The 14,124-nt window shown below is 53.9% G+C and overlaps 1 protein-coding gene across 2 annotated transcripts in view; it reads left to right on the top strand.

Annotated features, from left to right (window-relative positions):
• The window catches only part of Cdc42bpb (CDC42 binding protein kinase beta), a 94,299-nt gene extending 80,554 nt beyond the window's left edge, over positions 1 to 13,745 (top strand). For both annotated transcript variants that reach the window (XM_052739056.1, XM_052739055.1), the window contains 13 exons: positions 653 to 789; positions 1,324 to 1,463; positions 2,541 to 2,622; positions 4,079 to 4,295; positions 4,413 to 4,475; positions 5,852 to 6,451; positions 8,903 to 9,000; positions 9,090 to 9,174; positions 9,314 to 9,431; positions 9,538 to 9,655; positions 10,113 to 10,218; positions 10,310 to 10,380; positions 12,517 to 13,745. In XM_052739056.1, coding sequence (XP_052595016.1) covers positions 653 to 789; positions 1,324 to 1,463; positions 2,541 to 2,622; positions 4,079 to 4,295; positions 4,413 to 4,475; positions 5,852 to 6,451; positions 8,903 to 9,000; positions 9,090 to 9,174; positions 9,314 to 9,431; positions 9,538 to 9,655; positions 10,113 to 10,218; positions 10,310 to 10,380; positions 12,517 to 12,648 — 1,967 coding nt within the window. In that variant the 3' untranslated portion in view covers positions 12,649 to 13,745. The remainder of the gene's footprint in view (positions 1 to 652; positions 790 to 1,323; positions 1,464 to 2,540; positions 2,623 to 4,078; positions 4,296 to 4,412; positions 4,476 to 5,851; positions 6,452 to 8,902; positions 9,001 to 9,089; positions 9,175 to 9,313; positions 9,432 to 9,537; positions 9,656 to 10,112; positions 10,219 to 10,309; positions 10,381 to 12,516) is intronic.
• The last annotated feature ends 379 nt before the right edge of the window (positions 13,746 to 14,124 follow it).

Raw genomic sequence — 14,124 nt, 5'->3', positions numbered from 1 at the left:
TCCCTAGTGCTGGGATTAAAGGCGTGTGTGCCACCACTGCCTGGCTGTTTCTCTTTTAGACTGGATCAATCTTGTATAGCCCAGGATGGCCTGAACTCACAGAGATCCATCTGCCTCTGCCTCCCGAATACTGGGACTAAAGGTGTGCGCCACCACAGCCTGGCCTCTGGCTAACTAGTTGCTTAGCTCCACACTCTGATCTTCAGGCAAGCTTTATTTGTTGATCATAAACAAAACATCACCACAATTACTGGCTGTGCTCTGCCTTTCTTCCTAGAGACATTCTTTTTCAGTTGCTAGTTTGTTAGTTGTTTTGGTCTTCGGATTGGCTGTACATCACTGTGACCACTGCTCTACAGTGACTCCCAGGTGACCTCGGTGAGCCGCTCTGGAGCCTGCCCATGTGGATTTAAGGCAGGCTTGTTGGGTAACTGTAACGCAGACTTCACGCTTGTTCAGGCGGCCTCTCTTTATGTGTAGTCTCCATATGTGTAGAGCTTTTATTGTGAAGCCTTCGGGAATTGTTTTCAAGGACGTCTGCCATCCCGGACACCTAGGCTTCCTGGGCAATGTGTGCAGAGAGCCTGTGCTCAGCAGGTCTACTTCCTTGGTTGCATGTTATGAGGTGGGTGGAACTTTTCCTCTTTTTCAGTGTGTGCGTTTTCCTGCCATGTGTCCTGCAAAGACAGCGCTCCCCAGGTGTGCCCCATACCTCCTGAGCAGTCCAAGAGGCCTCTCGGCGTAGATGTGCAGAGGGGTATAGGCACAGCCTACAAGGGTTATGTCAAGGTAGGAAGAGCCAGCGTCTGTCCCATAACCCATTGTGGCTCATTTTTCATTAGGTCAGCTTGTGTCTTTGCTCTCTCTGGTAGCCCTGGTACCTTGTGGGTCTCAGGCACAACTGCTACTTTACATGGCCAAGAGCCCGAGTACCACTGGACATAGAGATCCCGCCTCATGTTCCTATAGTTTCTCTTCTTGGGTGTCTGGTCATGAGCTTAAAGTCAAGGTTCCAAAGCCAAGCGGTGCTTACAGAACACCGGTACCTGGGCCATCTGCATGTCCTATCTAGCCGAGCATCCAGGATGCAGTATCCCTTGTGCTTTCTTCCCATTCACGAGCTTCTAGTCAGGCCCCGAGTCTCCTGATCCAAGACTGGCTTGCCCAGACGCTTGGGAAGAGGGTTGATGGAGGAGCATCCCTGGGGACCAGGACAGTCATACAGCAGGTGGACACAGACTGAGAGAAATGCCAAGGGTCTGGCAGTCTCTGTGCTGCCCGGATCTGTGGCCCAAGGGAAACATGGTCATTGTTGGTCTGTAGGTCCCAAAGCCCACAGGAGTGAAGAAAGGCTGGCAGCGGGCTTATGCAGTGGTTTGTGACTGCAAACTCTTTCTATACGACCTGCCGGAAGGAAAGTCTACCCAGCCTGGAGTCATTGCCAGTCAAGTCTTAGACCTCAGGTATGTTTCTGCAGCAAAACAACGGCCCTGGTGTCCAGTGCTCACTGCCCACGGTAGCAGGCCTGTGCTCTCCTGCCGGTTTCTCGCCAAGGTTATTTGAAGAATGTAGCAGGGTAGGAGGAGCTGTCGTGAGGATTAACCAAGGGCACACAAGCAGGGCTGGCAGGCATTGCTGCTGTCATCACCGTGTATGTGGAAGGCCTGTGCTTTTCTCGCCTTATGCCAGATCAGGAAGGCAGGCATTATGACCGTCTGCGGTTAGCATCTGTCTGGTCTAGAGACACAAGCTCCAGTATGTTCTTAGCAAAGGGGGCTCTCTGGCTGGTTCCTTCAGAGATCTGTAAGAGCACAGGGTGAGTCAGAATCACCCAGCAGTGGCAGCATCCCATACTTTCTATGTCTCCATCACGTGGTACCTGCTGGTCCCTTGTTACGTACAACTGCCTTGGTCACTGTTCTATTGCTGTGAAGAGACACCATGACCAGGGCACTCTTATAAAGGGAAACATTTAACTGGTTTGTTTACAGCTTCAGATGTTTAGTCCATTATCATGACAGAGAGCATGATGACATGTATGGTGCTGGAGCAGTAGCTGAGAGCTACATCCCGATCCAGAAGCAGAAAGAGAAGTGGGCCTGCCATGGGCTTTTAAAAACCTCAAAGCCCACCCCAGTGACACGCCTCCTCCAACAAGGCCACACCTCCTAATCCTTTTAATCCTCTCAAATGGTTCCACTCCTTGGTGACTAAGCTTTCAAATATGTGAGCCTATGGGGACAGCTCTCTCCTGGCCTGAGCCCACGTGATTGGGCACCATCAAGGGTGGGAACAACTCAGCTGGCATGCCCATGTAAACTGAGCACCTTCTGCTTGTTGATGAGCCTTTGCCTGATTGTACCATGGACAAGCCAAAAATAACTGTTGTGGAACTTGGAACTGGGGGACAGTGTGACAGTGTGAGTCAGGCAGGGGCTGTTTTCAGTGTCCCTCCAATTAAGATGTTGGGACGAGTTGTGAAAATGTGGCGGCAGATCTGCAAGGCTTCCCCAGAACTGAGTGTGTTTCTTTCTTGCCAGAGATGACGAGTTTTCCGTGAGCTCAGTCCTGGCCTCAGATGTCATCCATGCAACACGCCGAGACATTCCATGTATATTCAGGGTATGCGTTTCTCTGATTTCATTTGTTAGACAGTCATTTTAAAAATAAATGACACTGTTAAAAGACAGCAATTTTTAAAAACAACCAAAACCACAGGCACAGTGGTGCATGCCTTTAATCCCAGCGCTTAGGAGCCAAAGGTCATGGATCTCTGAGTTCCACAACAGCCAGAGAGCTACATGGTGAGACCCTCACTCCCTACAAAACCAAAAAGACCGCAATTCTCTGAGCATCTCGCTGTGCTGCGGCAAGCTCTAGGGAATATCCCAAGTGGCCCCCCACCTGCTTGCATTCCTACTGTGCACCAGGTTCCGCCTTGGCCACGTGCCACATGGCGTAGCTGATCCTCACTGAGCACAGCGCCCTCCCCACGGACTGTGTTTCATGAGGAGCCTGTCACCAGCTTCCCGTGCTGTCCTTCTCCTCAATGACCACCTCCCCTTTCTCTCCTCCGCTGAGCACCCTTCCCACCTGGTGGTCCTTCCACCCTGGCCACAGGCCTTAGCACTGAAGGGGTCCTCAGGGTCTGTGAGACGTGTCTTGCTAGGTCCCCTCCCTGGCATACATACTCTCTCTGAATAAGACAGAAAACATTTTAAAATGACCACATCTGTTTTGTCTGTCTCTCTCTGACTGAGCTGAGCTCTGTTCCCCCAGTTAGTGCTGTATACTAAAGCATCAGAAAGCTTCTGGAGGAGTATTGGTCAGAGAAATACACACACCTTTGAGTAGGAATTTTTATAGGCACATCTGGTTGACCAGAAAGCTGTCTTTAGAGTTGTTTTTATTGAATCACACTTTTATTCAGAAACAACCTTTTGGATACAGTCCAGAAAAAGCACTGACATTCTGTACTAAGAGTGACAGTTGTTGTGTAGCTGGGGAGCCTCCCAGGTTCCTAATGGTGCTTGGTGAACACTTACTGGAGACCCTCTCCTCCCTGGACATGCCAAAGAACCCACATCTTAATCATAATAAAGTTACTCAAGGAAGCCTTTTTTTTTTTCTTTTTGAGACAGGGTCTCTGTTTAGTCCTGGATGTCCTGGAACTTGCTGTGTACTGCCATATGTGTGTGGCCAGTGTGTGGCAGGTTGGCCTTGAACCCGCAGAGATCTGCCTCTGCCTCTCGAGTGCTGGGATTAAAAGCGTGTGCCACCAGGCAGGGCAGGAAAGCAATTTTAGATTGTGTTTCTATGACCGTGTTACAGGAGCAGAATTAACTGACATGGCCAGGAAGGGACTTGTGTGTTCATAGCACTGCCCCTTCCGGTTAGTGGCCTGCCAGAGCCTTACTGGCAGCTGAGGAGATTGGTGGCCTTTGGGGCAACACAGGGACGTGGACTTGAGCCTCTTCCCGTCCTGTTTGTGACCTCTGTGTCTGGGTGGCTCCAGCACAGTCCCTGCTCTGATCTGGCTGGCCGCTCATGGTTTGTCTGTTTTGTCTCTCTCATGAAGGTGACGGCCTCTCTCTTAGGTTCACCTTCTAAGACCAGCTCACTGCTCATCCTGACAGAAAACGAGAATGAAAAGAGGAAGTGGGTTGGGATCCTTGAAGGACTGCAGGCTATCCTCCATAAGAACCGGCTGAAGAGCCAGGTAGTGCACGTCGCCCAGGAGGCCTACGACAGTACTCTGCCGCTCATCAAGGCTGTTCTTGCTGCTGCTATCGTGGGTATGTGTGCAGGGCCTGTCAGGTCTGGGAACTCATGGCTGTGAATGTGTAGACAGTTGTTTCTCCTGTTTGAGGAAGCAGGTCCTGGCTCACAGGACTCATGTGTTGTTTCCCCAGATGGAGACAGGATTGCAGTCGGCCTGGAAGAGGGCCTCTACGTCATTGAGCTCACCCGAGATGGTGAGTAGAAGGGCACCTTGAGTCCCACTTGACTGCTCCAGACACACAGGGCCTTGAGAGGGGTCAGTGGTTCACTTGGACTTTGTGTGGTACAGTGCCAGAATGTGTGAGGCCCTGGGGTCCATCTCCAGCGCTGTAAAATAAGGGACATCCTGTTATGTAAATCGAGTGATGGTGTCAGAGGACTTAGGCAAGAAGTGGAGGAAAAGAATTTTCAGTTGACACAGCAGGCATTCAGCACAGTCAAGTGCCTGGACATGTTTTCTGGGTAGCTTTATGTGTGTGCAGACAACAGCAAAGAGCCCTTGTTATGTCTGTTCTTTTATTTATTTGGTTTTTTGAGACAGGGTTTCTCTGTGTAGCCTCGGCTGTCCTGTAACTCTCTCTGTAGACGAGGCTGGCCTTGAACTCACAGAGATCCGCCTGCCTCTGCTTCCCAAGTGCTAGGATTAAAGATAAGCACCACCACCATCTGGCAGGCTAGTTTTTTAAACGCACATTTGTTTCTATGTACATGTGTGTGCACATGTACAGAGGTCAGAAGACAGCCTGTGGTAGCTGGCTTTCTCCTGTCGCCATGTGGGTCCTGTTACTCAAACACAGGTCTTGCAGCCCGGCAGCAAGCACCCTTACCCACAGAGCCATTTTACTAGCCCTTTGTTGAATTCTTTCTTTGTTTATTTGCTTGCTTACTTATTTTGAGACAGACAGGACCCTGGCCATCCTGGAACTCACTCTGTAGTCCAGGCTGACCTGGAAATCTCAGAGATCCACCTGTCTTTGCTTCCCATGCTGGTGTTAAAAGTGTGCATCTCCACATCTGGCCTCTGTTGGCCTCTGTTGAGTTCTTTAAAGAGATTGGGATAGGGTAGTGGGTCACAGAGCCTCTCAGGAGAATCCAGCAATGCTGGTGCTCTGAAACTTACCAGAGTTCCTGTGTCCCTCTCCTGCCAGCGAGGGAAGATGGCTTTTCCTGCCTATAGCCTACTTTTCCCTACTCCATAGCCCCTTCCTGTTGAGAGAGAGCGAGCCAGAGCATGTGGGCAGCTGAGTCCTTCAGGCTCTCGACCAGGGAAGGCAGTGGAGGTCCTAAGCCGGCTAGTGCCCTAGTTTGAGTGGGCATGAGCTTGGAGAACTCCAGATCCAGCTCACAGGGCCTTATTGTGTTGTAAGTATCAGCTAGACTCTGGCTGCACACTGAGGACAGGACAGGCGGTGACAGGTCAGGGTTGTCAGGTAGCTGAGACAAGGCAACACTGTGTCTCTGTTAGGGACATTTGCAACACTGGCCCTGGGGCTAGCTGTGGTGGGAGGATCGCTAGGGACCCGAGGGGCCATGTCAGCCAGAGCAAGTCACCTGCATCCTCTGGCCACAGTGATCGTCCGCGCTGCTGACTGCAAGAAGGTGTACCAGATCGAACTGGCGCCCAAGGAGAAGATCATCATCCTCCTCTGTGGCCGGAACCACCACGTGCACCTCTACCCCTGGTCCTCCTTTGACGGAACGGAAGCAAGCAACTTTGATATCAAGCTTCCAGAAACGAAAGGCTGCCAACTCATAGCAACAGGGACCCTGAGGAAGAGTTCATCCACCTGCCTGTTTGTCGCCGTGAAGCGACAGATCCTTTGCTACGAGATTCAGAGAACTAAGCCTTTCCACAGGAAGTTCAGTGAGATGGTCGCACCAGGACACGTGCAGTGGATGGCCGTGTTCAAGGACAGGCTCTGTGTTGGCTACCCTTCTGGGTTCTCTCTGTTGAGCATCCAGGGGGACGGGCCGCCTCTAGACCTGGTAAATCCCGCTGACCCCTCGCTTGCGTTCCTCTCACAGCAGTCTTTCGATGCCCTTTGTGCTGTGGAGCTCAAAAGTGAGGAGTACCTGCTTTGCTTCAGCCTCATGGGACTGTACGTGGACCCTCAAGGCCGGAGGTCACGCATGCAGGAGCTCATGTGGCCTGCGGCTCCTGTCGCCTGTAGTATGTATATGTTTTTCTGTTGCCATATCACTGTTGCTGCTTCTCATACGGACAGCCGGCATGTGCTCTGTTGGCTTTGGTTTGTCTCCCGGTCCCCGAGCTGAGACAAACTCTGAGCGGAGCAGAGTGACTCGGGTGATCCAGAGGCGACCGTGTGCAGGCCAGGTGCTGCACAACACCCTCCTGAGCGAGCGAGCACCCCGCTTGTTCCCCAGTGTGTGACAGCAGGTGGCCTCCTGGGCAGAAAGGGCCTGGAGTCTCCTTTAAAAAGGCATTATTTCCTGTAGTAGACGAATTCACAGGGCAGGATAGAGCTAGAGGGATCATGTCAGGTCGTGCCTGTTGGTCTGTAGCACACTGACTGTGTGTGTGAGCGGGTGCTGTGCCGAGGCCAGAACACCCAGCTTTGCTTGAGAAGCTGTAAGGCTGGAGAGCCGGGCACTCCGTTCCTTTGGGAGGCGTTCGCCTCCCCACCCTGCCCAGCTGTCGGAATTGAGGTCCGCAGCAAGCAGTGAAGACTGCGGCCAGCAGGGCACAGACTGGTTTTGACATGCAGCCTCGGGGGCTGCGGGACAGCAAGGAGTGTTGTGTTTCCTTGATGGTGGACAACTAAAATGGCAAGGCTGCCTCCTCGCTGGTCCGGCCAAGCTAGGCACCAGGGCTGTCCCGGCTGACAGACCCTTCTCACCCAGGAAGCTGGGGCCGCAGTGCAGCAGGAAGAGCAGCCTTGCCGCCGTCCCTCTCCTGTCCCTCACAGGCAGCCCGTGCAGCGCTCTGCCATGCACTCCCTACTTCTCGGTTCATTTTTCTTTGCAGTTCTCAGGTCCCTGAGTGCAGTGTCTTCTTAATCCTGGGCACAGATAACTAGCGTGGACACGCAGTGGGCCTGCCTTCTTTCCACCTTCATGGTCTTCCTTCTCGGCCCCATGTGTAGCAGATTCCAGGTCAGCTTTAGAGCTGGAAGCAGTTAAGGAGCTTGAGGGTGGAGAAGTACTTGTTGAGAGCCCGTCTGCATGAGTGTCTGTGGTGCCGCCCGTCCTGTCTCAGGAGAGAGGTGCAGAGGCTCCCCGCCTGCAGGTCTGCCCCACTCTGAAGCACAGGCCTCTCGAGTTCTCTGTAGTGTCTGTTTTTCTTCAGACTTTTCAGTTGGAACATCGTCCTTTCTGACAAATCAGGAGTGAAGTCCCATACATTGAGCACGTAAGAGCGCTTGCCCCATTGTTCCCATGTCGGGGGTTTCATCTTAGAGGTAATTGAGGGCCAGCCTCTGCACATGGCATTCAAAAACCGCTCGTGTGTGCACACTCGTATGTGCGTGTGTGTATGTGTGTATGTCCGAAACTGCTGCTGGACAGGTGTGGTGGCTGGTTCCAGCATCTTACCTTGTCTAGGCTGACTGGAATCAGGCAGAGCCATAGTGTAGCTCCTAGAGCACATTCCCAGTGAGTGCTTACAGCCTCATTAATCCAGCTGTGTGCAGAGGCGCGCTCCAGCACTCAGCCTGGGATCAAGGTGCACCTCCTCCATTACTCTGCATTTCCATAAAGGATGCTGCAGCTTCCTGGTGGCAGCTGGGCCATGTACCGCAGCGTAGCTGAGGAAAAGTAGACATCCACTCCTTGTGTCTGGCAGGCCATTCCGGTGGGCTTTGTTGTGTCCTAAATGTGAGGGTGTCTCCTTCGACCTCCTGCTCATGGCGGCAGAGGGCGCTGGGCATGTATCTGCCGTGTGCCAGTTGTCAGAACCTAACAGACAGCGTTTCTCAAGAGTGCTGGGAGAGAGAGGGCACCATCCCAACACGCTTGCCCTCATCTGAGTGTGTTCTGAGCAGATCACTAGAGTGAGGCCCTGCCCTGCAGGATGGTTACAGTGGCCCTACGTGAAGTGCACACCGCTAAGTCATGCCCAGAGCAGAGCAGTTAGTGTAGTCTGCAAAACACTCACCCACCCAGAGACCTGCCTTATTTCCATCATTTTAGAAGACTGGAGAGGTACCTTGGTGCTTAAGAGCACTGGCTGCTCCCCTAGAAACGGGTTCAGTTCCCAGCACCCACAAGGCAGCTCCCAACCATCTGTAAGTACAGTTCCAGGGGATCGGGCACCTTTACTAGTCTTCTCGGGCACTGTATGTACGTGGCGCACAGATGCACATGCAGGTAAAACACCTATATATGTACAAGAAAGAAAAAATGGAGATTTTGTCTGGTAATGTGGTCCCTGCCCGAACTTAACAGGGGTTGAGCCCCGCCAAGCTCACTTCTTAGGAGAGCTGAGCTGAGGAAGTAAACTTTCTAAATCAGCTTTAACATCTGGCTGTGCTGTGGAAGAGTGGAAGGCCTCTGAGCCCCACACAGGCAGCGCATGCGCCTGCACCTCGCCGGTGCCGCAGTGGCCTAAGAGGGCAGGCGAGGCTGGCGCTCCGGCTTACTTGCTCCGCTTCGTCTGCCTCAGGTTGTAGCCCCTCCCATGTCACAGTGTACAGCGAGTACGGGGTGGACGTCTTCGACGTGCGCACCATGGAGTGGGTGCAGACCATCGGCCTTCGGAGGGTAAGATAGCATGGTGGCCTCATCAAGGGCGGCTGCCCCCCTGTTTCCTGCTGCCACACACAGGATGCATCTCCTCCACTCCTCCACAGATACGACCTTTGAACTCCGATGGCACCCTCAACCTGCTTGGCTGTGAGCCCCCACGCCTCATCTACTTCAAGAACAAGTTCTCAGGTGAGCTTCCCCACAGGTGGGAGGCGGCCTCAGGTGGAACAGGGCCGCGTCTATCCCGACCTACTGGTCGGTCTGATGGATCGTTTTCGGCATGTGCGGCTGCACCCCCGTGCAGCAGCCTAGTGACTGCCCCCCACAGGAGCGGTCCTCAATGTGCCCGACACCTCGGACAACAGCAAGAAGCAGATGCTGCGGACCCGGAGCAAACGGCGTTTCGTGTTCAAGGTTCCGGAGGAAGAAAGGCTACAGCAGAGGCGGTGAGGCGGGTCCCTCTGGCTCCAGTTCCCGGGTCCCCGCGAGTGTGCAACGAAGACCTGGAGGATGCTTCCAGATTCCTGAATCCCAAATGTTTCCTTTTTGCAGGGAGATGCTCAGAGACCCAGAATTGAGATCCAAAATGATATCCAACCCGACCAACTTCAACCACGTGGCTCACATGGGCCCCGGGGATGGGATGCAGGTGCTCATGGACCTGCCTCTGGTGCGTGCTCAGCCAGGTGTGGGCATGGGCTCCATCCCCTGCTGTGGGGATAGCCTGGCAGACTGTCCTAAGGCCAGACCCCAGAAGCCTCTCCCCAGGCCTGTGGGCCTGTCCTATCCGGGCCATTCCTGGACCTCCCTGTGACCACTCGTATCCCTTAGGAAACTGCCGTCCAGACGAGGTTTACTAGCTCCTTTGTGTGAGATGACAGTTTTTGCGTCTTCATTTGAAACAGTGTTTTCTGTAGAATTTTTCTGCAGTTGCCATTGCTGATTCTTAGTTCAGGCATTTGTGGTACAGTGGTGCACACAGCTGTCTTCCATACTTAGCTCTAACTGATGAGAAGCCATGTCTAGGGACCTACAGCTGGCCTGTTCATTACCATCTCATTGTGGCAGCCCCACTGTGCTCCTTGTCCATATTCACAGACCACTCTCCTATGCTGCTCTTCCCCCAGAGTGCTGCACCCCCTGCCCAGGAGGAGAAGCAGGGCCCTGCCCCTCCAGGCCCCCCTCGGCATCCCCCGTCCAGGAGCAAGCCCTACATCTCCTGGCCCTCATCAGGTACCAAGGCGGGGTAGCTGCTGGGGCAGGAACTCCACTCTCCATCTTTCTCTTGGCCTCTCTCTGAGGTCAAAGGTGTCCTTGTCCACAGGTGGGTCTGAGCCTGGAGTGACCGTGCCTCTGAGGAGCATGTCTGATCCTGACCAGGAGTTTGACAGAGAGGTATGTGTTCTTCAGCACAGACGATGGGCACATAGGGCCGGCAGAGTGGAGACGGCAGTTCTTGTGTACCTGTGACCCCAGGGCCAGCTGGCTGAGAACCGGGACAAGGAAGACACCGTACAGCAGGGAGCACGGTCTTGAACCCTTCTGGGGCTCTGCACTCCCTGGAATACAGCGGTCTGAGCACAGAGACCCTGGTAGGCTGGTCCACCTATAGCAGTGTGGCCAAGGTTGTGGGGTCATGAGGTACACACCCCACCTAGGGATGAGGATCTCCTGTAGAGCTGAGCGAGTTTCTGCCAGAGGTGCCTCTCCTTTGAACCTCTCTATTCCCTGAAATGGTTTCGAGTAGCCCGGACCAGCCTCCAGCTTACTATGTAGTTGAGGATGACCTTGAACTCTCGATTCTCCAGGAGTAAACCCTACATCTTGGGGCGTGGTTGTGAGTTCCATGTCCTGCTGCGTAGGTGGTCATACCTAACAGAATGTCCCTGAGGCAGGGGCCTGCTCAGGCCTGCACTACCTCACTTGACTCCTTCTGGACTTGGCTCTGTGGTCTTGTGAGGAGTTTGTTGCTGTTATGCAGGGTCTCACTATCCAGCCGGGTCTGGCCTGGAACTCACCGTGTTGACCAAGCCTTGAGTTTGCTGAGCCCTGCCAGCCCCGCCTCCTGAGTGCTGATGAAAGGCAAGGCGCGGCCACCACATGGACCCTGCAAACTTTCTGACAGGCTCTCAGTCCATTGCCCAGCCAGGCTCTGTACTCCTGAGTTCTGGGCATGTGCCACACACCTGGCCTTTCTGTCCAGCTCTTGTGTGTGTGTCTGTCTCATCCTGGAGGGTCTTCTCTGGTCACCTGTGCTCCTTCCCTTCTAGAACACTTGAGAGGGTGTGAGCAGCAACACTCCCATGCACTTGAAGGTGACAGTGGCCCCTGCCTCAGTTTCCCCTCTGGAGTGGGGATGAGAAACAGATGAGATAGGACTTAACCTAGCATTTAGCACTGAGGTTCAAGACTTAGGTCTTTCTGGAAACAGGAGCTGGCCTGTCACCCACAGCCACCCAGCATGGAAGTGGGGATTGACATGGCCGCTCTCCTCTCCCCTTACAACCCCGAGGCTCACCACACTGGCCGTCTTCTCCACTCAGGCATGCTGGGTGATGCCCTGGCTCTCCACTGAAGCCAGTCTTGTCTCGTGATTGTTTTTATTTATGCGTATGGGTGTACAGACCTTGAACTTTGACCCTTTCTCTTCAGCATCCCAAGCAGCTGGGATTATCGGCCAGAGTCACCAAGCCCAGGTTTTCTTCCATTTCTGCAGAAGGCCATTGGAATTTCAGGAGATCACATGGAGTCTGTAGGCCACTCTGGGGATTGATACCATCTTGATTATATTTCAGTCTGTGAATATAGGGTCTTTCCATTTTTCTGAATCTCCTTTGTTGTGTGCGTGTGGTGGTTGCTGGCACAGGCCAGATCCACCAGAGGTGGAGTTAGGGACAGTTCTGAGCTGCTTATGGGTGCTGGGAACTGAACTCGGGTCCTCTGCGAGAGCAGTTTGTACTCTGAACTGCTGAGCCATCTCTCCAGCCTCTTAAGTGGTGGTTTGTAAGTGTACAGATCACCTCCGTTGTTTCCAGTGCTGCTGTGACTTGACTTGTCTGATTTTCGTGTTGTCTGCTGTGTGTAGAAACGCAGCTGAGTTTTGGATGTTGATACTGAACCCTGAGCCTGCTGAATTCACTTGCAGTTCTGGTTTATTCTTGATGTGTGCAGAATCGTGTCACCTGTCAATAGTGTCTGTCATGTCCTCTTCTAGTGCAGTGCTGAACTTGGGCAGGAAAGCATTCTTGTCCCGACCCTCAGGGAAGCGCTTTCTCTTGAATATGGGATCTGTAGGCTTTTGTGGCAGGCTTTGACCCCGATGAAGTTCCCATCTGTTTATTCCTAGAGTGTCTTTTTGGCTCCAGGCTTCTTCTGCAGTCAGAGGTCCTAAGTCACTTCCAGGCACAGGGGGCAGTGGATGACGTCCTCACCTGCAAAGTTGAGGCCCGACGAGGCTGTCTACAGTGTGTGTACTCGTGCAAGGGGCAAGGGCACCGCCTGCCTCTCATGTCTCTCTCTTTGTATTGGCAGCCTGACTCGGATTCCACCAAACACTCAACTCCATCCAATAGCTCCAACCCTAGCAGCCCTCCGAGCCCCAACTCACCCCATCGGAGCCAGCTCCCTCTGGAAGGCCTGGAACAGCCAGCCTGTGACGCCTGAGGTGGCCAGCATAGCAGCGTGGGGCCAGGGAGCCCAGATGGCCCCAACATCAGTGCCAAGACTGAGCTGACCCTCCAGTGTTGTCCAAGGAAATGTAGAATCAGTCTGTAGATAGAGAAAATAACTTTATTATAATGAGCAGTTTTGTGCCACGTTGTTGGTGGCAATCGACCAGATGTGTTCGTCTGCACAGCCGTAAGGCAGCACTGTTCCGTTTGCACATGAAGGACCACCACTCACCTCTCCCACCAGGACCACCCAGGCCCTGACCCATGGCCTTCCTCGGCAGATGCTGCTCCTGAAACTGTCTCAAGGACCTTAGACGAAAGTTGTGCGTCACCCAGTGTCGAGGAGGCAGAGGCCAGTGTGTGGCTCTCTCTCATTTCGCCCCAACACAGCTGCAGCAGTCCTGACTGCCTGTGTCCGTGTTAGTCCATGCTGGGCCGCAGCCACGAGATGCCCCTGCTGCAGTGAAGGCAGCTGCGCACTGGCTCCCATGGCTGCCGCAGCCCGCTGCAGGCCAGCACACACAGGGCTGGCAAGCCCATGGCTGCCGAGCTCAGAGGAGGCTGGAGCCTGGGAAGCCATGCCACGGGCCCTGGGACATCCCTCCCTCTCCCCTCACCCTGCATGGAGCCTCTGTGCTTAATAGCCCAGTCAGTCCCATAGAGTCGCCCGACACTCCTGCACATGGGCCCACAGCGCAGGCCCGGGAACACCACATGTATTTAACCTCATCCCTCCCTGTGTTGAGTGATCAGGCCTGCAGCCCCGCCCGGGAAGGCTTGTGATAACTGGCAGCAGGCCCGTCTTGTCCTCTTTTGGGACAGGCTTCCCTTTCCTATTGGCGTGCTTGGTGACGCTGTTCAGGATGTGCACTTGGCCGAGTTGGCACTGAGGGTCGTGTCACACCCGGCCATGCCTGTGTGTCACACCCAGCACCTGCCTGCCCCATCCACCCTCCTGGCTCTGTGCTGGGGCAGGGACCTGCTGGAGGTTCTGGTTTTTACTTTTTTAATGTAAGTCTGAGTCTTTGTAATTATTGAATTGTGAGAACATTTTTGAACAATTACCTGTCAATAAAGCAAAAGACAGCAGTTTTACAGTTCCCAGTGGCTTGTCTGAGTGCGAGGTCGCCCACTGCCCACAGGTGAATCTCTCCAGGGATGTACACATGCACTTGTATCCACGGCATGAGCTGGCATGTTAGCTGTGCCGTGACAGGCAAGTCAGATGCGAGGTAGTAAGAGGGGCGATCTGCTCAGACGCTTTCACCAGGCCGGTGGGTCCCCCCAAGAAGCCTCTACACAGAGAGTTGGCCTTCCAGCCTGAGCAGCAAGGCAAAAGTGGCAGGCAGCCCTCGAGGACAGCGTGGTGAGCCCCAGCAAAGCAGTGGACAAGCCCGTAAGGGAGGCTTGCGCAGGGCGGCCTGGCCAGCGATCCTGAGGTTGGGGAGTGGCCACTCAGCCCTCCTCC

Source organism: Peromyscus californicus, unplaced genomic scaffold (assembly GCF_007827085.1).
Source record: "Peromyscus californicus insignis strain IS unplaced genomic scaffold, ASM782708v3 Scaffold_15__1_contigs__length_86483966, whole genome shotgun sequence".
In the NCBI taxonomy this organism is placed as follows: domain Eukaryota; kingdom Metazoa; phylum Chordata; class Mammalia; order Rodentia; family Cricetidae; genus Peromyscus; species Peromyscus californicus.
Note: the sequence above shows the minus strand (reverse complement) of the source record. Positions and strands in the feature narration are given on the sequence as shown.